General features: G+C 61.0%; 1 protein-coding gene across 1 annotated transcript; it reads right to left on the bottom strand.

Annotated features, from left to right (window-relative positions):
* Window positions 1–19130: 19130 nt before the first annotated feature.
* LOC136306098 (uncharacterized) lies at window positions 19131–20789 on the bottom strand. Its single transcript, XM_066209444.1, has 3 exons — window positions 20766–20789; window positions 20152–20287; window positions 19131–20088 (listed from the first exon to the last, which is right to left on the bottom strand). Exons 1-3 carry the CDS (start codon window positions 20787–20789, stop codon window positions 19268–19270), a joined length of 981 nt encoding a protein of 326 aa, XP_066065541.1. The 3' UTR covers window positions 19131–19267.
* Between the last annotated feature and the right edge of the window lie 241 nt (window positions 20790–21030).

Consider the following 21030-nt stretch of genomic DNA (forward strand, 5'->3'; position numbering starts at 1 on the left):
AAACCTCTGGCCACGCTCACAGCACGGGAGGGCCCGGTGTTCACACGCAGCCCCAGCCCTGGTGACACATCTGCTGCTGCCAGAGAGAGAAGATACAACAGGCAGGGCCACGGGATTCAGGACAGCTCGTGTAACGACACGTAGAACTCCAAATTTTTCGGGGAGCATTAGAGCAAAGTTTATTGAAAGACGGATTCTTTTATACAGTGTTTCGGTGCAATGAATACGATTGGTCCTTTAGGGCACCACCTTTTTGTAAACATCTCTACCAGCGAGCGAGTTGGAAAAACACCAGGTGTCAGGAGGAGGATGTCTACAGGGATTGTTTATAAGGGATGGTTTTGGGTTCCTCCTCACGATTTCCCAGGCCAGACTGAGAGAGTTTTGTCCTTGGCTTTCCCACAGGCTTCGAGGCACTGCCTGGAGCCTGAGAATCCATGTTCCCACCCACGTGGGCATTGCTCCAAAGGGATCCCAGGATCCCTGGCAAAGATGAAACCCTTGGCGCAGCCCTGCAGGGATCCACCCCATCCTCCCACCTCTCAGGTTTGGTCTCCTCGCCCGAGATTAAGGTGGTAAAGGGGTTTTTTTTTCCTCTGAAAGCCCCGAGCCAGGTCGCAAAAAAAGAAGCGGAGTCTTCAAGGTCTGGTTCTCTTGATTTCTCGTGTTGTTTATTATTTCATATCTTAAAATGTTCTCCGTGCCCAGCTGAGATCTGAACAGCAGCTGGGACACGAGGTGACTCCCCCCACAGTGGGACGTCGCAGTCCCTTTATACAGAAAGTTACATGTCACCTGTTTACACTTAAATTCCAATACCTGTCACCTGTACTAGAAGGGTCAACTTTACCCTGACCCAACCTTTTTAAACTACTTTGTGCCACCGTCACCAGAAGATGGAGGCCAGGGGAGAAGAAGGAAGAACTCAGGGCAGCACCCTAAGTCCTCCATCTTGTCCCCCATGTACCCGCATTCTAAAAACTCAAAACTACATAATTTTTCATCCTGCACTAGACTAAACTACTTTTTTCACACCTTTGTGGTCTGTAATTCTGCCCTCCATGTTGGAAGCCGTTCCCACAGGCTGAAGTCAAAGGCGATGTCTCTCTGGGCTCTGTGCCAGGGTCTACAACCCCTGTGTACAGCTCCAAGACCCCCCTGTATAGATCTCAAACCCTCTTTCTCAGGTCCCAGACCTCTCTGCTGAGGTCTGTGGCCTCCCAGGGCACCCAGAGGAATGACCTGGACTCCAACACCCACCCACCCACCCACGGTGCAGCCCTGCAGGGATCCATCCACACAACCCACCCATCTACGGTGCAGCAAGGCAGGGATCCACCCCATCTGTCCCTGCAGGACACGACGGAAAGACTCCAAATATTTCAGAAGGCAAAGAGGGCAGAAAAAGGCTTTTATTGTCTAATTCTTGCTACCTTTTATCAGGTGTTCTGATACAGACTTAACATGATTGGGGAATAGGAACGACACCTCTCTGATCCTATTGGTTAAACCGGAGAAACAGCAAAACACCGCCTGGAGAAAGATTGTTTTGAGAGAGTTGTTTACCAAGATTGTTTTGAGAAGAAACCTTCTGGAGAAATTTTTCCTTGGGGAAAAGTCAGCAGCTGCTAGCAGGCTAAAATCTCTCAGACCCAGAAATATCAGGCCCATGCCCACCCACCCACGGTGCAGCCCTGCGGGATCCACCCCATCCACCCACCTGGGGACATGCACAGCCTGGCTGGGCACCCGCAACGGCCTCCCCTGCAGGAAACCTCCAGGAGTTGGCACAGACTGGGAGAACCTAAGGAGCAGCTTCCCTGTGGGGTGGAGAGATGGTAACCCATCCTCCTTAGGGGGTGGAGAGTTGATAACCCACCCTCCTTATGGGGTGGAGATCTGATAACCCATCCTCCTTATGGGTGGAGAGCTGACAGCCTGTCCTCCTTATGGGGTGGACAGCTGACAGCTCATCCTTCTTATGGGGTGGACAGCTGATAACCCATCTTTATGGGATGGACAGCTGATAGCTCATCCTCCTTAGGGGGTGGACAGCTGACAGCTCATCCTCCTTATGGGATGGGCAGCTGATAGCTCCTCCTCCTTAGGGGGTGGACAGCTGACAGCTCATCCTCCTTATGGGATGGGCAGCTGATAGCTCCTCCTCCTTATGGGGTGGACAGCTGACAGCTCATCCTCCTTATGGGGTGGAGAGGTGACAGCTCATCCTCCTTATGGGATGGACAGCTGATAGCTCCTCCTCCTTATGGGGTGGACAGCTGACAGCCTATCCTCCTTATGGGATGGAGAGGTGATAGCCCATCCTATTATGGGATGGACAGCTGATAGCCCGTCCTCTGTATGGGGTGGAGAGCTGACAGCCCGTCCTCCTTCCGCACCTGTTTCCAGAAGCTCGGGATTCATCCCTCGGCCCTCAGGGAAGGGCCTGGTTGTTTCTCCACTGACAAGGGGATGGTCTGGGAGGGGCAGCAGCATTTCCACCTGCCCCAGCTCTGTCGGAGGCTCCCGGTGCCTGTGAGGGAGGTGTGGCCACTCCGAGTGTGGCGGAGGTGACACTCACTGCGGGTGACGTTTGTCATCGGTCACCCCAGCAGGCAAGGGACAGCCAGGGGACAGCCAGGGGACAGCCAGGGGACAGCCAAGGGACAGCAGGTGGAAGCATCACCTCAGCAGCGTGGACACCTCGGCCCCACTGCAGCCCCCCCAGGACCCCCCAGAGCCTGACACTGCCTCAGGCCTGTGGCCTCAACCACTTCCCAATCCTGTTCCTGGGTGACACAACCACCACCAACTTTTGGGCTGGTGCCACCGGGTGCCAGCGCGAGACAGGACTTGAGTTTCACCTTTCGTATTTCCCAGGGTCTGTACTGCATTAGAACTCTGAACTGCATACACAGTGTTAGCCAGTTCTCCTCACAGCTCAGTCAGACCAAACAATCCTCTCCCAGCCCCAGAACCCAAACCGCTGCAGCTTCAGGCCCCAAAAAGTGCAAACAACAGCGAATTCGGGGGAGATGCTGGGAGGGTGTGACTTCATTACCTGAAGCTGTAATTGGACAATTAACGCCAATATGCAAACGAACCAAACTCATAAAAGTGCGAAAACTCCTGACCCCGTTGTTCATCTCTCTCTGATTATCTTATTTATCTTGGGTTTAGCCTCGGCCAGGCTCTTGTGCTGCCCGAGGTGCATCCTTTGAAGGTCTTTTAATAAATTCCTGCTTTATTCCTTTTACACTGTCCAGCCTCTGTTCCAGAGAGCCTCTCCAGGCAGTGCTCTGAGAGGGATGACAGAATTGTCTTTCCAAACAAACTCTGGGTCTGTTGGTAGACAAAACCAGCACTGAGAGATAAAAGAAGCAATGAGGAGGATTCCACTGATCGATGAATGGAAAAGAAGATATTTTCCTTCCCAAACAAACTGTAGGTTTGCTGATAAATGAAATTGGATACTGAAAGACGAAACAAACAATGGGGAAAACCCGTAAGTTCCACAGGAATTAAAAATTCAAAGGGGGGTTATCATTTAAGGGGAATTTTAGGTATTGGGCACCCTGGGGAGTCTGAAACTCTCAAGTACCTCAGCCAATGGGGAGAGAGGGAAATGGGGCCGGGAAATTGGGATAAATAGGAGGCTGTGTCCTCCAAAATTTGAGAGACCCCAGGAGAAATGCCCCATGGCCAACCCCTTTATTGGGATAAAGTCAAAGGACTCCTCTGTCTCCTTTTCTGACACAAACCTCTGGTGTTTGTGGATTAGTTTTCCTACCAACTCCCTCCCTGCTCCCTGGAGCTGCCCTGGGACGGGCAGATTTCACTGCTGGCTGCTCTGTGGACACATCCCACCTGTGCAGGTGGTCAGAGGAGTCAAGGCCCGGGCTCTGGGGAGTGTCACAGGTGCTCTCCACGGCTGACAGGGCTCTGGTGCCATGGGGAGATAAACCACAGCCCCCATGTCGGGGCAAAGAGACCTCCGAGGGAAGCTGCCAAATTCTGGCGCTTCAGAGGTACCTGAACGAGCTGTGCCAGCTCCAGAGAGCTCCAGGGCCACTGGTGTCACCTGATGGACACGAAAAACCACCCTGGCACCGTCCAGTTGTGAGAACGAGAAAGAAGAAGGAAGTTCATTTCGGGATCAGGGTTTAAATAGCTTTTGAGGCTTTGATCAGGGATTGGGGGGACGAGGCTGACACCCCTCTGACCCCACTGGTCAAACGAGAAGTCCATCAATTTGTCCTTCCTCCAGGAAGGAATGTGCGATTTATAAAACATCGCTCTTTGTTTTATGTCACGATGCCTGAGAAAACTCCAGGGCAGAATGTAAACACCAGGAGGCTGAAAAATCAGGGCACGCTTTGGAGGAGTGTCCTGGTGGCCCTGGCCGTGCCCAGGGAGAAGGGACGGACCAGCACAGAGGGACTTGGTGATGCCACCCTCAGAGGGTCTGTGCATGGAGCTGGGGCTGGGCTGCGGGAACAGAGAGGTGAGATCCCTGTGCCAGGGGACACCTGCACCTTTGGGGCTCTCTCCTGCCAAGGTGCAGCCCAGGAGGAAGCGTTGCTGCAGCCCCGCTGGAATGGCTGAACCCGCGGTGAAATCACTAAATCATCACGGACTGGGCTGAAGTGTCCCCAGTGCCACCCCCTGCCGTGGGCAGGGACACCTTCCACTAAACCAGGTTGGTCCAAGCCCCACCAACCTGTCCTTGGACATGTCCAGGGATCCAGGGGCAGCCACAGCTGCTCTGGGCACCTGTGCCAGGGCCTGCCCGCCCTCACAGGGAAGGATTTCTTCCCAAAACCTCCTCTATATAAATCCCCCCTTTCTTCAGTTAAAAACTTCCCCCCTCTCTCCCCCTGTTCCCCGTCCTGCCGCTCTCTGCCCATGACAAGAGCAACTCAATCAATGAAGTTCCAGTTACGCTGCAGTTACCAAGCACAGCCCCGGGCAGGCTGGGGGCAGATGGCAGGGAGCAAAGACACCAGGCCTGGGTCCCCTGTCCTCCTCTCCCCTGGGGACAGGGGACCTCCTGCCCAGCCAGGTGCGTTCCCTGGAGCCAAAGCCCCACGGTGAGTCAGAGGGAAAAGCTCTCCGTGTGCTGATCAGCCAGTCTGGCGAGCACCTACGCGGGGAGGAATGTGATCCCGGAGCAGGACACCCGGGAAAGGCAGGGCTGGGGCGGGCAGCGCCTCCTGCGCACACCGAGTCACTCATGGGACACGGGGGACACGGTCACACACCCGCTGTGGGGTGTCACCTGTGTCCTCACTCACAGGACGGGCAGCCCCTCTTGCACACACCAAGTCACTCATGGGACACGGGGGACACGGTCACACACCTGCTGTGAGGTGTCACCTGTGTCCCCACTCACAGGACAGGCAGCCCGTCCTACACACACAGAGTCACTCACGGGACAGGGGACACACAGGACACTGTCATGCACTGACTGGGCAGCTCTCTGTGTGTCACCTGTGTCCCCAGTGATAGGGAAGGTAGCCCCTCCTGCACACACCAAGTCGCTCACGGGACATGGGACACACATGGGGGACATTGTCACACGCTGGCTGTGGGCAGCTCTCCGTGTGTCACCTGTGTCCCCACTCACCAGGCAGGCAGTCCCTTCTGCACACACTGAGTCACTCACGGGACACACAGGACATTGTCACACACACGCTGTGGGTTGTCACCTGTGTCCCCACTCACCAGGCAGACAGCCCCTCCTGCACACACCGAGTCACTCACAGGAGATGGGGGACATTGTCACACGACTGGGCAGCTCTCCATGTGTCACCTATGTCCCCACTCTTGGGAAGTCACCCACACCTTGCACATGCTTTGTCCCAGGTGGTCAGGGTCACAGGGAGTCACCTGCATGGAGTCACACCAGAGCCCGTCACACACGGGGTCACACCGGAGCCCACACAGTTCCAGGCCATGGAATGACACAGGAGCCCACACAGCCACACGCACCCCGAGGCACAGACACCTGTGCAGGCTGGCAGGACCACGTCCATGCACACCCATGGCCAGCACTGTCCCTTCTCTGTCAGCCCAGACATGGCTGCAGGGCCAGGCTTGGTCCCTGTCCTGGCCGGGTGCAGGGACAGCTGCAGGATGGCTGCTGCAGCTCCCAACCGACAAAATCACAAAATCACCACGGGATCACAGACTGGCCTGAGCTGAAGTGTCCCCAAAGCTCATCCAGTGCCACCCCCTGCCATGGGCAGGGACATCTCCCGCTAAACCAGGCTGGTCCACGCCCCATCCAACCCAGCCACGGACACTTCCAGGGATCCAGGGGCAGCCACATCCCCAGCCAAGGGGCTCAGCAGCAGATCCCACAAACCCAGATCCGTGGAGAGCCCCGTGGCAGCTGGGGCAGTGGGCAGGGCTGTCCACGAGCAGTTGAACCATCAGAAAAAAGCTGTGGCTGAGTCCAGAAACCTCGTGGAGAGAGAGATGAGTCCCATGTCCTGCCCTTGGACTGCTCCCGGTGCCACCCCAGGGGTCCTGGGCTGTGGGTCCCTGTCCCAGGTCCGCTCCCGTGTGTCAGCACAGGGCAGGGCCATCCCCAGGGGCGGGGGAGGGCAGGATTTAAACTGAGCCGCCTCTGCTCACCTGGCTGGAAGCCGGTGGGAGGAGGAGGAGGACGAGGAAGAGGAGGAGGAGGAGGAGGATCGGAGCCTGCCGGCGATCCAGCCGCTCCGGATACACGTCCAGGAGGTAGGACAGAGCCCACCCGGCGGTCACCGAGGCCACCACAGGGGACCCGCACGGGGAGCGGGGACCTCACCTGCATCCCAAACCCCAGCGCGGGCAGGGAGTGGCTGCTGAGACTCCGGGATCGGTGAGCGGGAGATCTCCAGGCGGTATTTGGTCCTTTTTTGGGAAGGGACAAGGTGACCGAGTGGCGCCAGGGCTGGCAGGAGCTGCTGCCCTGTGCGATGTGTTTTGTGTCGCCGGTGCTGAGGGGAGGGAGGGATGAATGAACTGAGTGCGGGAGGGAAACAGCGGAACCCGCCTGAACCCGCCGGCAGAGGGGCTGAGGCTGCGGCTGGAGCGGCGGGACTCCCTGGGATCCAGGGGCAGCGGGGCTGGAGCAGTGGGATTCGCTGGGATCCGGAGAATGGACCAGTGGGGCTGGAGCAGTGGGACTGGAGCAGTGAGGCTGGAGCAGTGGGACTCGCTGGGATCTGGGGGCTGGAGCCTTGGGACTCGCTGGGATCCAGGGAACGGAGCAGTGGGATTCCCTGGGATCCAGGCAACGGAGCAGTGGGACTCGCTGGGATACAGAGGCTGCAGCAGTGGGGCTGGAGCAGTGGGATTCGCTGGGATCCAGGGGCTGGAGCAGTGGGATTCGCTGGGATCCAGGGAACGGAGCAGTGGGATTCGCTGGGATCCAGGGAACAGAGCAGTGGGATTCGCTGGGATCCAGGAGCTGGAGCAGTGGGATTCGCTGGGATCCAGGGAATGGAGCAGTGGGATTCGCTGGGATCCAGGGAACAGAGCAGTGGGACTCGCTGGGATCCAGGGGCTGGAGCAGTGGGATTCGCTGGGATCCAGGGAACAGAGCAGTGGGACTCGCTGGGATCCAGGGGCTGGAGCAGTGAGGCTGGAGCAGTGGGATTCGCTGGGATCCAGGGGCCGTGGCTGGAGCAGTGGGGCGCAGTGGGGCACAGTGGGGCACAGTGGGGCACAGTGGGGCACAGTGGGGCGCAGTGGGGCACAGTGGGGCACAGTGGGGCACAGTGGGGCGCAGTGGGGCACAGTGGGGCGCAGTGGGGCGCAGTGGGGCGCAGTGGGGCACAGTGGGGCGCAGTGGGGCACAGTGGGGCGCAGTGGAGCTCAATGGGGCACAGTGGAGCTCAATGGGGCACAGTGGGGCACAGTGGGATTCGCTGGGATCCAGGGGCCGTGGCTGGCACAGTGGGGCACAGTGGGGCACAGTGGGGCGCAGTGGGGAGCAGTGGGGCACAGTGGGGCACAGTGGGGGGCAGTGGGGAGCAGTGGGGTGCAGTGGGGCGCAGTGGGGCGCAGTGGGGCACAGTGGGGCGCAGTGGGGAGCAGTGGGGCACAGTGGGGCGCAGTGGGGCGCAGTGGGGCACAGTGGGGCACAGTGGGGAGCAGTGGGGCGCAGTGGGGCGCAGTGGGGCACAGTGGGGGGCAGTGGGGAGCAGTGGGGCGCAGTGGGGCGCAGTGGGGCGCAGTGGGGCGCAGTGGGGCACAGTGGGGAGCAGTGGGGCGCAGTGGGGCGCAGTGGGGCGCAGTGGGGCGCAGTGGGGCACAGGGGGGCGCAGTGGGGCGCAGTGGGGCGCAGTGGGGCGCAGTGGGGCACAGTGGGGCACAGGGGGGCGCAGTGGGGCACAGTGGGGCACAGTGGGGCGCAGTGGGGCGCAGTGGGGCACAGTGGGGCACAGTGGGGCGCAGTGGGGCACAGTGGGGCGCAGTGGGGCACAGTGGGGCTCACTGGGATCCAGGGCTGGCACAGTGGGGCGCAGTGGGGAGCAGTGGGGCGCAGTGGGGCGCAGTGGGGCGCAGTGGGGCACAGTGGGGCACAGTGGGGGGCAGTGGGGCGCAGTGGGGCGCAGTGGGGCGCAGTGGGGCACAGTGGGGCGCAGTGGGGCGCAGTGGGGCACAGTGGGGCGCAGTGGGGCGCAGTGGGGCACAGTGGGGCACAGTGGGGCGCAGTGGGGCGCAGTGGGGCGCAGTGGGGCACAGTGGGGCGCAGTGGGGCGCAGTGGGGCGCAGTGGGGCGCAGTGGGGCGCAGTGGGATCCAGGGACCAGGGGCCGTGGCTGCAGCCCTGGGGCTCGGCCAGGAGCCCGCCGAGGAGCCTCCGGGGCTTGCGGGGCTGGGGGGCACTGGTGGATTTCCCTCCCCGGGGGCGCGGGCAGGGCCGGGGACCCCCGCGCTGTGGGACCACCTCAGCAGTTTCCCAGCAGCTGGAAAACCGCTTCCACCGGAGCCTCCAGGGCTGGGCTGCTGCGCCTGCCCCGGGAGCTGCGTGTGCAGCCCAGCCCCGCATCGGGAGCCTGATTAGAGGCCGGCTAATGACAGGCTGCGCTCGGGGAAGCCGCTTCGCAGCAGCGCGGGGTGTTCACACGACATCGGTGCCCTACAAAGGTGTCGCCGGCTCCAGGGTGTGACACCGCGCTCCGCCAGCCGGTGCAACCCCAGCGGGCGGCACGACCCGCCCGTCACCTCCCGGCTGCGTCCCCGGAGCCGGGCAGGGAGGGACAGGAGCCGGGCTGGAGGCACAGGGTGGGACAGAGGCACGGGGAGAGGAAGGGCCGGGCTGGGGTGGAATCTCTCCCCCACCGTGATGCGTCTGCCCCGGCATCAATCGGATATTTAAATGGATCAAAAAGCGGTGACTCAGAGGCTTTTCCAGCTGTTGAGCAAACAGTGGCAGACTCGAGCCGTGGCCCTGATAATGAGCGAAGCGTGTCATTAGTGTCACTCACCGCGGTTTACGGGAGATGGGTGTTCCCCAAGAGCCGCTTTGGGTTTCGATCCCGCCGTTTTCACAAGACCTCATCACCGCACTGGAGCGCTGGAGATGCCGAAAGTTTGCTTACGGGGCTTCCCGAGGGGACCAGGTGACACCGTGAGACATCCCGGGAGTGGCTGGCACCCGTGCCTGTGGCAGGGCTTGGAACGAGATTAGTTTTAAGCTCACTTCCCACCCAAACTATCCTGGCATTCCATGATGTGCCTCTGATTGCTCCATTAAATAACACAGAGCCCAGATTTGCAGGACGGGGCGGGTGACAGGACGGGGGTTTGGGGTCTCTGCCCATCCACAGTGGCCTTAGAACAAGCAGAGACCCAGAGTCCCACCCCAGCTGCAGCAGCACAGCTGGAGGAAAAGTCTCTCCCAGCTGAGAGTTGCTGCTGGCCCTGGGTCTGAACAGCCTCTCGCCCATCCCTAAGATTATCCCCGTGTCCTGTGGGCTGCCAGGGCGGTGTGGGATCACCCACAGCCCACAGGAGGACCCACAGCCAGCCACGTGCTGGGCTGGCCCACTCACCCTGTGTCCCACCGTGCTCGTGGCCAGCCTGGGACCAGCACAGGCAGAGCCAGAGGGCAGAAAATCACCAGCAGCACCAGCCCCAGCACCTCTCTGAGGTTGTGGATTCGTGTCAGGAAGCCACTGATGTCTCTTGGCATGACCTGAACTTGGGAAGAGACCAGAAAGTGAAATCTGGCTGTCCCAGGGCAGCTCCAGGGAGCAGAGAGGGAGCAGGGAAGGAGCAGGGAGGGAGCAGGGATGGAGCAGGGAAAGAGCAGAGAAGGAACAGGGAAGGAGCAAGGAAGGAGCAGAGAAGGAGCTGGGATGGAGCAGGGAAGGAGCAGGGAGGGGAAGGATGCCTGGAGAGGCTCCCTGGAACAGAGGCTGGAGAGTGTAAAAGGAATAAAGCAGGAATTTATTAAAGAGACCTTCAAAGGATCCACCTCGGGCAGCACAAGAGCCTGGCCGAGGCTAAACCCAAGATAAATAAGAAGATAATCAGAGAGAGATGAACAACGGGGTCAGGAGTTTTCACACTTTTATGAGTTTGGTCCGTTTGCATATTGGGGTTAATTGTCCAATTACAGCTTCAGGTAATGAAGTCACACCCTCCCAGCATCTCCCCCGAATTCGCTGTTGTTTGCACTTTTTGGGGCCTGAAGCTGCAGCGGTTTGGGTTCTGGGGCTGGGAGAGGATTGTTTGGTCTGACTGAGCTGTGAGGAGAACTGGCTAACACTGTGTATGCAGTTCAGAGTTCTAATGCAGTACAGACCCTGGGAAATACGAAAGGTGAAACTCAAGTCCTGTCTCGCGCTGGCACCCGGTGGCACCAGCCCAAAAGTTGGTGGTGGTTGTGTCACCCAGGAACAGGATTGGGAAGTGGTTGAGGCCACAGGCCTGAGGCAGTGTCAGGCTCTGGGGGGTCCTGGGGGGGCTGCAGTGGGGCCGAGGTGTCCACGCTGCTGAGGTGAAGCTCCTGTGTGTGCTGTGCGACTGCCACCGACCTGTGCCGTGCTCTCAGAGCTCCGTGCCCGCCCCAGCTGCTCCCCGGCCCCAGGACTGCCCTGAGGGAGCAGCAAAGCCCCAGAGGTCACTCCCTGCTTCCCCCTGGGCCCCTCTGGGCACCTCCAGGGAGAGGCTTCCCCCCCACCCGATTAAAACACAGTTTAACACGTGGCCAGAGTGTTTTGAGCCCCCTGTGAATGTATCGGGTCTCTGAGGGTGTCCTGCACTTTCAGAATGACTTTAATAATTAGCGAGACCGCTCCTCAGGGGTGCTCTGTAAAAGTAAAAGGTTTAATAAATGAAAAAATAATAAACGTTGCAGAAATAAAAGCAAAGCCGAGCACAGGTGTCTGAGGAGCCTCTGACACCCCACTGAGACACCCTAAAAAGCCCCTGAGTTCCTCTGTGCTGCTGCTTTAGCACTCGATGGTTTGGGGGAGCTGTTTGGGACTCTGCCCAATGGAATTAACAACAGGCTTGGAAATTCACTTCCACACCCCAATCAACGCTCCTGAGCCAACACAAATGGAAAGGGCACAGAACTTTCTAGTTTGGTTTGGGTAAGCTGAAAGTTTTTCCCTTGTAGGGAAACGCCTGCTGGGTGTGGGAAATGTGTCCCTGCACACGCCCAGTGTGAAATCCGCGCAGGGACTCGTGTCTCACCACAGGCTCTGTCTGTTTCTCCCTCCTCAGACACACTCAGGGCCCCACAGGAGCGGGATCCTGCCCCGGAGATGATGGAGAAGACAAGTGGATGCTCCCAGAGCAGCACAGGGAGTAACCTGGCTGCAGGTGAACACAAAGAGATGGGCATGGTAGGGAGTAACTTCATCGCCGGAGTCTTCATCCAAGCCAAGCAGAAGAAGCTGAGCGTCTACGAGGCCATGGTGAGGGGGCTGCTGACCCCGGGCACGGCGCTGGTGCTGTTGGAGGCTCAGGCAGCCTCGGGGCTGCTCACGGACCCCGTGAGGAACCAGCAGCTCTCGGTGAGAGCGGCGCTGGCCCAGGGGCTCATCGGCCGGGACTTCTACGAGAAGCTGCTGTCGGCGGAGGGGGCAGTGACGGGGTACACGGAGCCCTACACGGGGCGCAGGATCTCCCTGTTCCAGGCCATGAAGGAGGAATTCATTGTCAGGGACCACGCCATCCGCCTGCTGCAGGCCCAGATCGCCACCGGCGGCATCATCGACCCCGCGCGCGGCCACCGTGTCCCCGTGGAGGTGGCCCACCAGCGCGGCTACCTCGACCGGGAGACCAGCCAGTTCCTCTGCGACCCCGAGAACCAAACCAGGACCTGCTTCGACCCCAACACCCACGAGAACCTGACCTACCTGCAGCTGCTGCGCCGCTGCGTGCCCGACCCGGACACGGGGCTGCTGATGCTGCAGCTGATGGACAAGGGCTCGGCGCTCTACCAGCTGACTGAGGACGCCCGCAAAGCCCTGCAGGCCGCCCGCACCACGCTGGCCCTGGGCCTCTTCCAGGGCCAGAGCGTCACCGTCTGGGAGCTCCTCTTCTCCCGCTATGTGCCCGAGCGCCAGAGGGAGGAGCTGCTCAGGGGGTACAAGGCGGGGACGGTGACAATCCCGCAGATGGTGGCCACGCTCACCGCCGCCGTCGCGGGGGCGGAAAGGGAGAACGGGGCTCCGGGGTCACCCAAACCCGGTGACAAGGCAAGGGCGTCGCCCCCAGCTCAGGACACGCAGGCCCAAGAGCAGCAGCTGAGGAAGTCCCTGAAGTCCGCGACCGTCCGTGTCACCGCCGGGGAGTTCCGGGGGCGGAACGTGTCCGTGCTGGACCTGCTCTTCTCCAGGTACGTCCCCCAGGGGAAGCGGCAGGAGCTGCTGGAGCTGTACAGAGCAGGGATACTGAGCACCGAGCAGGTGGCCACGGTGGTCACCACCATCCTGAACCGAGCAGAGGCTGCAAACGCAGCCCGGGGCCCGCACAGGGCAGCGGCGGCGGCAGGGGAGGAGGAAGAGGATGGTTCAGCACACCTGGATGAAGCCTTGAGGTCCACCAGCATCAGTGTGCCGGCTGGGGAGCTGCAGGGAACGCAGGTGTCCCTGTGGGACCTGCTCTTCTCCGATTACACCCCCGAGGAGAAGAGGCAGGAGCTGCTGGAGCTGTACCACGAAAGGTTATTAACCCTGGAGCAGATGACAACTGTTGTCACCACTCTCATCAGGAAGAAAGAATCCACGGGCAGGAAATTCCACGTCACTGTCAGGAGTTCCAACAAGGACCCCGTGACAGCAGCAGGACAGGAGGATGATGATGTCCCCAGAGAGGAGCCGTGGAAAACAACCCTAAAAACCACCATGGTCCATGTAGAGGCCGGGGAGTTTCGGGGCCACGAGGTCTCGCTCTGGGACCTGCTCCACTCCCGCTACATCCCCAAGGAGAACAGGAGGGAGCTGCTGGAGGTGTACGAGGCAGGTGAGCTGACCCTGGAGCAGGTGAAGAGCGTCGTCACCACCATTGTCACCAGGGCAGCGGCAGGAGAGAGGGCGGAGCCAGAGGAACCTGAGGATGGTCCCAGGGCAGAGCCAGAGGAGCCTGAGGATGGTCCCAGGGCAGAGCCAGCAGCCACCGAGGCTGAAGCCACCCCCCTGCACAGGGACGGGGCCTGGGAAGAGACCCTGAAGGCCACCACAGCCGAGGTGTCAGTGGGGCAGCTCCAGGGAAAACAAGTGTCCCTGTGGGACCTGCTCCACTCCCACTACATCCCCGAGGAGAAGAGGCAGGAGCTGCTGGAGCTCTACCGCGGGGGGACACTGGCCTTGGAGCAGATGACAACGGTTGTCACCACTCTCATCAAGAAGAAAGAATCCACAGGTAGGTTATTCCATGTCACAGTCAAGAGCTCCAATAAGGACCCCGTGACAGCATCAGGACAGGAGGATGATGATGTCCCCAAAGAGGAGCCGTGGAAAACAACCCTAAAAACCACCATGGTCCACGTAGAGGCCGGGGAGTTTCGGGGCCACGAGGTCTCGCTCTGGGACCTGCTCCACTCCCGCTACATCCCCAAGGAGAACAGGAGGGAGCTGCTGGAGGTGTACGAGGCAGGTGAGCTGACCCTGGAGCAGGTGAAGAGCGTCGTCACCACCATTGTCACCAGGGCAGCGGCAGGAGAGAGGGCGGAGCCAGAGGAGCCTGAGGATGGTCCCAGGGCAGAGCCAGCAGCCACAGAGGCTGAAGCTACCCCCCTGCACAGGGACGGGGCCTGGGAAGAGACTCTGAAGGCCACCACAGCCGAGGTGTCAGTGGGGCAGCTCCAGAGCAGGCAGACCTCCCTGTGGGACCTGCTCTTCTCCCCCCACATCCCCGAGGAGAAGAGGCAGGAGCTGCTGGAGCTCTACCGCGGGGGGACGCTCCCCATCCAGGAGCTGCTCAGCGCCACCGGCAGCCTGGCCAGCGACAGCCTCGAGGGGCACCTGGGGGCCCTCCCTGCCCGCACCATGGACCTGCTGCGCTCCGAGGGCTCCTACATCACCTTTGACCTGTCCCAGGAGCGCAGGGTGTCGGTGTGGGAGCTCCTCTCCTCCCGGCAGGTCTCCGAGTACCGGCGGGAGGCGTGTCTCGACACCTACCCCTCGGGCGGGCTGACAGTGAACAGGATCACCGTCACCACCACCATCACCACCGGCCCCCGCCCCGACAGGAGCCGGCCCCGGCACCCCTGACCCCCGAGCCGGGCCGGGGAGGGTCCTGGCCACCGCTGGGACTTTGCCCTCGGTGTCCCCTCCGTGTGTCCCAGCGGTGACAAACCCGCCCGTGGAGAGCGGGGCGGGCGCCTGGTTAAACTCCTGCTATCCCCACTCTGCCTGTGCTGAGATTTCTTTTGCCCCGAGGGGCTCTGGGGGTGTCCGGGAGCTTTGGGGCTGCGCTGGGGGTGCGGAGGCACTGACCAAGGACAGGGACAACGAAATGCCCAGGTCTGGGGTGCACAGTGCCCCGAGGGGGAGCAGAGAGACCCCGGGGCGGGGGCTGGGGGCAGCAACACCGACCCCAGGAGAGCCCCGAAGGGACAGACACCTCCTGTTGGGGACAGCTGGGACCTGTCCTGTTCCCAGTTCAGGACACTGGGAGCCCAGCCCTGCTCTCAGCAGGGGCAGCACGTGGGGCTGTGGTGGCCTGTGAGACACTGAGACCTGGCCTGTCCCTCAGTTCTGCTGCAGGATGGGGTCACGGGGGTCCCTGGGCTGTGATGGGGTCACGGGGGTCCCTGGGCTCCAGGATGGGGTCACGGGGGTCCCTGGGCTCCAGGATGGGGTCACAGGGTTCCCTGGGCTGTGATGGGGTCACGGGGGTCCCTGGGCTGTGATGGGGTCACAGGGTTCCCTGGGCTGTGATGGGGTCACGGGGGTCCCTGGGCTGCAGAGTGGGGTCACAGGGGCCCCTGGGCTGTGATGGGGTCACGGGGGCCCCTGGGCTGCAGAGTGGGGTCACAGGGGTCCCTGGGCTCCAGGATGGGGTCACGGGGGCCCCTGGGCTGCAGAGTGGGGTCACAGGGGTCCCTGGGCTCCAGGATGGAGACACAGGGGCACTGAAGGACAGGGACACTGGTGCCACGGCTGTGACCCCTGTGACAGTGAGAGGTGGCCCTGGGCACCCAGAGGAGCACGAGGACACTGCACACAAGGCGTGGGGTGCTGCTCCAGAAAGGGAATGAGGACACTGGGAAAATCCTTGGAAGGGAGCAGGGGAAAAGGATGACAAATCCTGAGGTGCTTATTGTCCCATCCCATTGCCCCATCTCATCCCATCCCATCCATTTCTGCCATCCCATTGTCCCATCCCATCCCACTGTCCCGCGGGTCCCAGGGAAGCACAGGAATGACGGGGCACAGGGAAGCAGAGGGACAACCCTGAGGGGACTCCCGGGATGGAGAAACCCCGGGGTGGGTGACACAGCAGCCGCGTCCTCCCAAGCCCAAGGATTGTGGTGTTTGTGCCAGTGCCGGGGTGGGGCAGGTCTGGGGGTCCTGGTGCCAATTTGGGGCAGGTGTGGGGGTCCCGGTGCCAATTTGGGGCAGGGTCTGCAGGGTCTGGGGGTCCCGGTGCCAATTTGGGGCAGAATCTGGGGGTCCCGGTGCCAATTTGGGGCAGGGTCTGGGGGTCCCGGTGCCAATTTGGGGCAGGGTCTGGGGGTCCCGGTGCCAATTTGGGGCAGGGTCTGGGGGTCCCGGTTTCAGCCCCATCGGAGCCGGGAACTCTCGGGTCGGTTGCGCTCCCACAGGAAGAGCCGGATTTCCAGAAAAGCGGCCGAAAGAAAACGGGAGGAAGTTGTGCGAGGGGAGATCTGAATACATTTGCATAGTTCAACCGGAATACATTTGCATATTTAAACGGCTCGTTGCATAACGGGACGGGTCGCAGCGGTCCCCCGGGGGGGGGGACAGGAAGGGTCGGGCAGCGGGGAGCCCCAAACCTGCGGGAATGTCGCACCGGGAAACGCCTCGGGGAAGAGTGGGGAGACAGGAAAAGCTCCGGGACGGGGCCTGACCTGTGGGAAAAGGAAAACGGGAAACCAGAAAATCCCCTCGCTGTGCCCGCGGGCACGAGTGGGAACGCGCAGGGAGTGACCTCTCCCTGCGGAATGGTCACACGTGGACTCGTGGGGAGGTTTGGTGGGAAGGGACGTTCAAGCTCGTCCTGTTCCACCCCCCGCCACGGGCAGGGACACCTTCCTCTATCCCGGGGTGATCCTGGTCTCTCCAGCCTGGCCTGGGACGCTTCAGGGATCCAGGGGCACCCACAGCTGCTCTGGGCACCCGGGGTCTCCCCACCCTCCCAGGGAAGGATTTATTCCCAAAGCCCATCCAGCCCTGCCCTGTGGCAGTGGGGAGCCGCTCCCCTGCCCTGGCTGTCCATCCCTTGTCCAGAACCCTTCCGGGCTCTGCTGCAGCCTGTGGGGACACGGGACAGGGGACAGGGGCTGCCTCTGTGGGACAGTGTGGGGACACAGCCCTGAGCCTCGGCAGGGCACGGGGGGACGTCCCTGTCACTGGGGGGTGTCCCTGTCACGGGGAATGGTGATGTCCCTGTCACTGGGGGGTGTCCCTGTCACCGAGGGATGTCCCTGTCACTGGGAATGGTGGGAAGGACCCTGGCCTGGCCATGGGTGCCAGTGCTGTGTCCTGGCTGACGGAGTTCTGTCCCTGTCCCTGCTCTGTCCCTGTCCCTGTCCTGTCCCGGGCCTCCCCACGCTCCCAGGGCAGAGCTCCTCCCTGATCCCCAATCCAAACCCACCCTCTCTCAGCACAAAGCTGTCCCAGCCTGTCCCCTGTCCCTGCTCTTGTGGAAAGTCCCTCTCCAGGGACACACACACACACACACACACACCTCTGCAGGGGTGCCCTGGAGAGTGGGACGTGGTGCCAGCCTGTCCCCCGACCCCCCCCCCCCCCAGAGCCCCCAGCCCACCCAGGCACGGCCCAGGGCAATCCCTGCCAGCCCTGCCCGTCCTTTCCCAGCAGCCACAAACGTCCTGGGGGTGTCCAGCCCAACCTCCTGGCGTGCAAACCCCCCCATCAGCAGGAGCAGCCCCGCTCCCGGGCCTGCCTGCCCCTGATAAGGCTGCCCTGGGCACTTCTATCTCCCGGAACACCTGTCCTGCTCCTGCTCTGCCTCCCTCCCCGGGCTGTGTCTCTGCCCCTTTCCCACAGCGAATCCAGGGGGGATATTTTTTGGTGCTCAGGGTGCTCACAGAGCGCTCCCTGCCCCTCAGGAAGCACCCCCAGGGGCAGCTGAGAGCACACCAGGGGCTTGTTACCCCTGCTGAACCCACTGGGGATTTTCCTTCAATCGCTCCCACCCCACGGCTGTTTGTTCAGTGGCTCTGGGGTATGACTCTGCATCAGGGCCCCTTCCTGGTGTCCCTTCGGTCCCATGACTGCTCCTCCAGCCTCAATGTCACCTGCCCCAGCCCTCTCACCTCGCCTGCTATTTATTGACAAAGCCGTTGACAGAAATAACGAATTAATTTGGCCCTGAGAGCCCACAGCTCCCCTGGCAGCACTCCCTGAGGCAGACAGGGCACGGCACGTTGTCCCTGTCCCCCCTCGTGCAGCAGCCAGGCTGGCACAGGGGACAGAAATTTCCTTTTTGGCCTCGCTGGGATCTGCGAGCTGTCCTGGTTTGTCCCAGAGAGGGTTCGGCAGCAGAGCCCTGGGGTCTCCCGCGGCTTGTCCCCAACTCCAGAGCTCACCCCTGAAACCAGCTCTGTCCCACTCCACGGAAGGTTTCACCCGGAAGATAAAAAAGGAACAAGCCAGGCTGTCACCATGAACCTTTGTCCGATTTTTCCACTGACCTGGCTCCACGTCTTCGCCTCAAGCAAAGCTCAGGAGAGTGTTAAAGGTTGCTGGGGACAGGGAAATGTGACGTGACAGCCCAAACTCCTCCCCGAGGGTCCTGCAGCCCAAAATCCTCAGGATGGGGGGTCACAGTATCCTCCCTGCTCGTCCTCCCGGGGCGGGAGAGGTCCTGCCAGGAGTGTGACAAGGACTGTCCCCTCCTCCTGAGAGGAGCAGGCGGCCAGAGCGTTTTGGGCCCCGTGTAAATGTATCAGTCCCTGAGGGTCCAGCTCTCGCAGATTGGCTTAAAATAATTAGCGAGACTGCCCTTCAGGTGTGTTTCGTGGAAGTAAAAGGTTTAATAAATGAAAAGTAATAATAATAATTTTAAAAATAATGATAAAAATAAAAAATAATAATAAAATAATAATAAAAATAATAAACGTTGCAGAAAAAATAACAAAAAAAGCCGAGCACGGGTGTCCCAGGAGCCTCTGACACCACCTCGCCCTAAAAAATCCCTTGGGCTCCTTTGTGCTCCTTCTTGGACACCCAGTGTTTTAGGAGGGACGGTTTGGCTCGCTGCCAGCCGAATCCAGCTGCGTTTTCTGAGGAGCAGCTAAAGAGTTTTCATCTCAGCGCTGAGTCAGTCCCTGCCAGGGCAGCAAAGGAGTTTCTGGCTCCCCAGGAACTGCCCATCCCATCCCCTCCATCCACCAGTGTCCCCTCGGTGCGGGGAGAGGGACAGGGGCCAGCTCTGCCTGGGGACGGGGCTCCTTGGGGGTCCTGGAGGGCAGTGGGGTCACAGAGGAGCCAGCAGGGATTCTGGAGTGAAAGCAGCAGGGAAAACCCCATCAGTGCCCACCGGGGTCAGGGCAGGGGCACTGTGGGGTCGGGGTCTCGGCTGTGCCCACGCCATCCCCATCAGGAGCTCCAGCAGCCCAGCCTCCACACCCGGAGTGCGGCCAGGAGCCAGGAAACCCGAGCGGGGCCTCGAGGAGCAGCAGGGAATTCTCCGGGAGCTGCCGGGGGCCGGCGGTGACAGCGGGGGCTGACACAGACCAGGCGCCCCTTGTGCGTGACCAGCTGCAGGCAACAGGCAGAGTCTGACAGCTGTGTCCAGAATCCAGAGAGTCTGCCCTGAAGCCAATCCCTGTGCTCCCAAATCCAATCCCTCTGCTCCCAAATCCAGCCAGTCTGCTCTGTGTCCAATCCCTCTGCTCCCAAATCCAGCCAGTCTGCCCTGAATCCAACCCCTGTGCTCCCAAATCCAATCCCTCTGCTCCCAAATCCAGCCAGTCTGTTCTGAATCCAATCCCTCTGCTCCCAAATCAAATCCCTCTGCTCCCAAATCAAATCCCTCTGCTCCCAAATCCAATCCCTCTGCTCCCAAATCCAACCAGTCTGCCCTGAATCCAATCCCTGTGCTCCCAAATCCAGCCAGTCTGCTCTGAATCCAATCCCTCTGCTCCCAAATCCAATCCCTCTGCTCCCAAACCCAACCAGCCTGCTCCAAAATCCAGCTAGCTGTGTCCAAAATCCAACCAGTCTGCCCTGAATCCAATCCCTCTGCTCCCAAATCAAATCCCTCTGCTCCAAAATCCAACCCCTCTGCTCCCAAATCCAGCCAGTCTTCTCCAAAATCCAATCCCTCTGCTTCCAAATCAAATCCCCCTGCTCCAAAATCCAACCAGCCTGCTCCAAAAAAACAATTCCTCCGCTCTGAAATCCAATATCCAATCCCTCTGCTCCCAAATCCAATCCCTCTGCTCCCAAATCCAATCCCTCTGCTCCAGAATCCAACCAGCCTGCTCCCAAATCCAATCCCTCTGCTCCCAAAATCCAATCCCTCTGCTCCCAAAATCCAGTCCCTCTGCTCCCAACTACACCTGCCCTCCAAAACACAACGGGGCAGCTCCAGTGGAGCAGCTGCTGCTGCTGGTGCTCTCAGGGCCCCGACCCCACCTCCCTCTGTTATCTCTGCCCTCGGGATCACAGAATTATGGAATTGCTGAGGTCGGGAAACCCCTGAGATCCCCCTGAGTCCCACCATGCCCCCAGCACAGCCGGGGCCACCGCTGACCCCTGTGTGAATGTCCCCAAGTGCCACACGCACAGGGCTGTTAAATGTCCCCAAGTGCCACACGCACAGGGCTGTTCAATCCCCCCGGGGATGGGGGGAGCTGTGCCAGGGCTGGAGAGACCTGTCCCCTGTCCCTGTGCCCGTGGGGTGTCCCCTGGGCTGTGGCTGTGTCCTCCAGCCCTGTCCCCTGGCCCTGAGCTCAGGACTGTCCCCTGGGCTGTCCCCTGTCCCGTGGCTGTGTCCTCCAGCCCTGTCCCCTGTCCCTGAGTCCAGGACTGTCCCCTGGGCTGTCCCCTGAGCCCCGGGCTGTGCCCCCATGCCCTGCCCCATTCTCGGCACAGCCTCCCCCCCGTGCTGCCCCATTCCGGGGCCAGTTGAACCTTCCCGACTCCTCGGGGACGGGACGGGATCCCGGTTATCCCGTTTTCAGCCGTGCCCGGCTCCGGCCCGCGGTCAGCCTCACCCCCGCGCACAGCTGGCTCCCTTCCCGCTGCTGGCAGCGCTCAGGGAAGAGCTGGAGACGCGTTTCCTGCCCGGCAGGGCCGGGGCGAACGGAACGAGCTGTTCCGAGGGCTGCAGCCCCTCTCCCGGCCCTCCCCGAGCC

This window comes from Chamaea fasciata, unplaced genomic scaffold (assembly GCF_029207755.1).
Source record: "Chamaea fasciata isolate MVZ Bird 193981 ecotype frontalis unplaced genomic scaffold, bChaFas1.0.hap1 SCAF_984, whole genome shotgun sequence".
In the NCBI taxonomy this organism is placed as follows: Eukaryota; Metazoa; Chordata; class Aves; order Passeriformes; family Sylviidae; genus Chamaea; species Chamaea fasciata.

What these genes read in the sequence shown, in the direction of transcription:
- LOC136306098 (XM_066209444.1), bottom strand. Translation starts at nt 20,789, where the DNA reads ATGGGGCAGCACGGGGGGGAGGCT. An exon ending in GGCAGCACGGGGGGGAGGCT is followed by an intron (nt 20,288 to 20,765) that starts GTGCCGAGAATG and finishes GGGCCCTGAGAG; the next exon opens with CACCAGCAGCAGCAGCTGCT. An exon ending in GGGATTGGATTTGGGAGCAG is followed by an intron (nt 20,089 to 20,151) that starts GCTGGTTGGATT and finishes ATTTGGGAGCAG; the next exon opens with AGGGATTGGATATTGGATTT.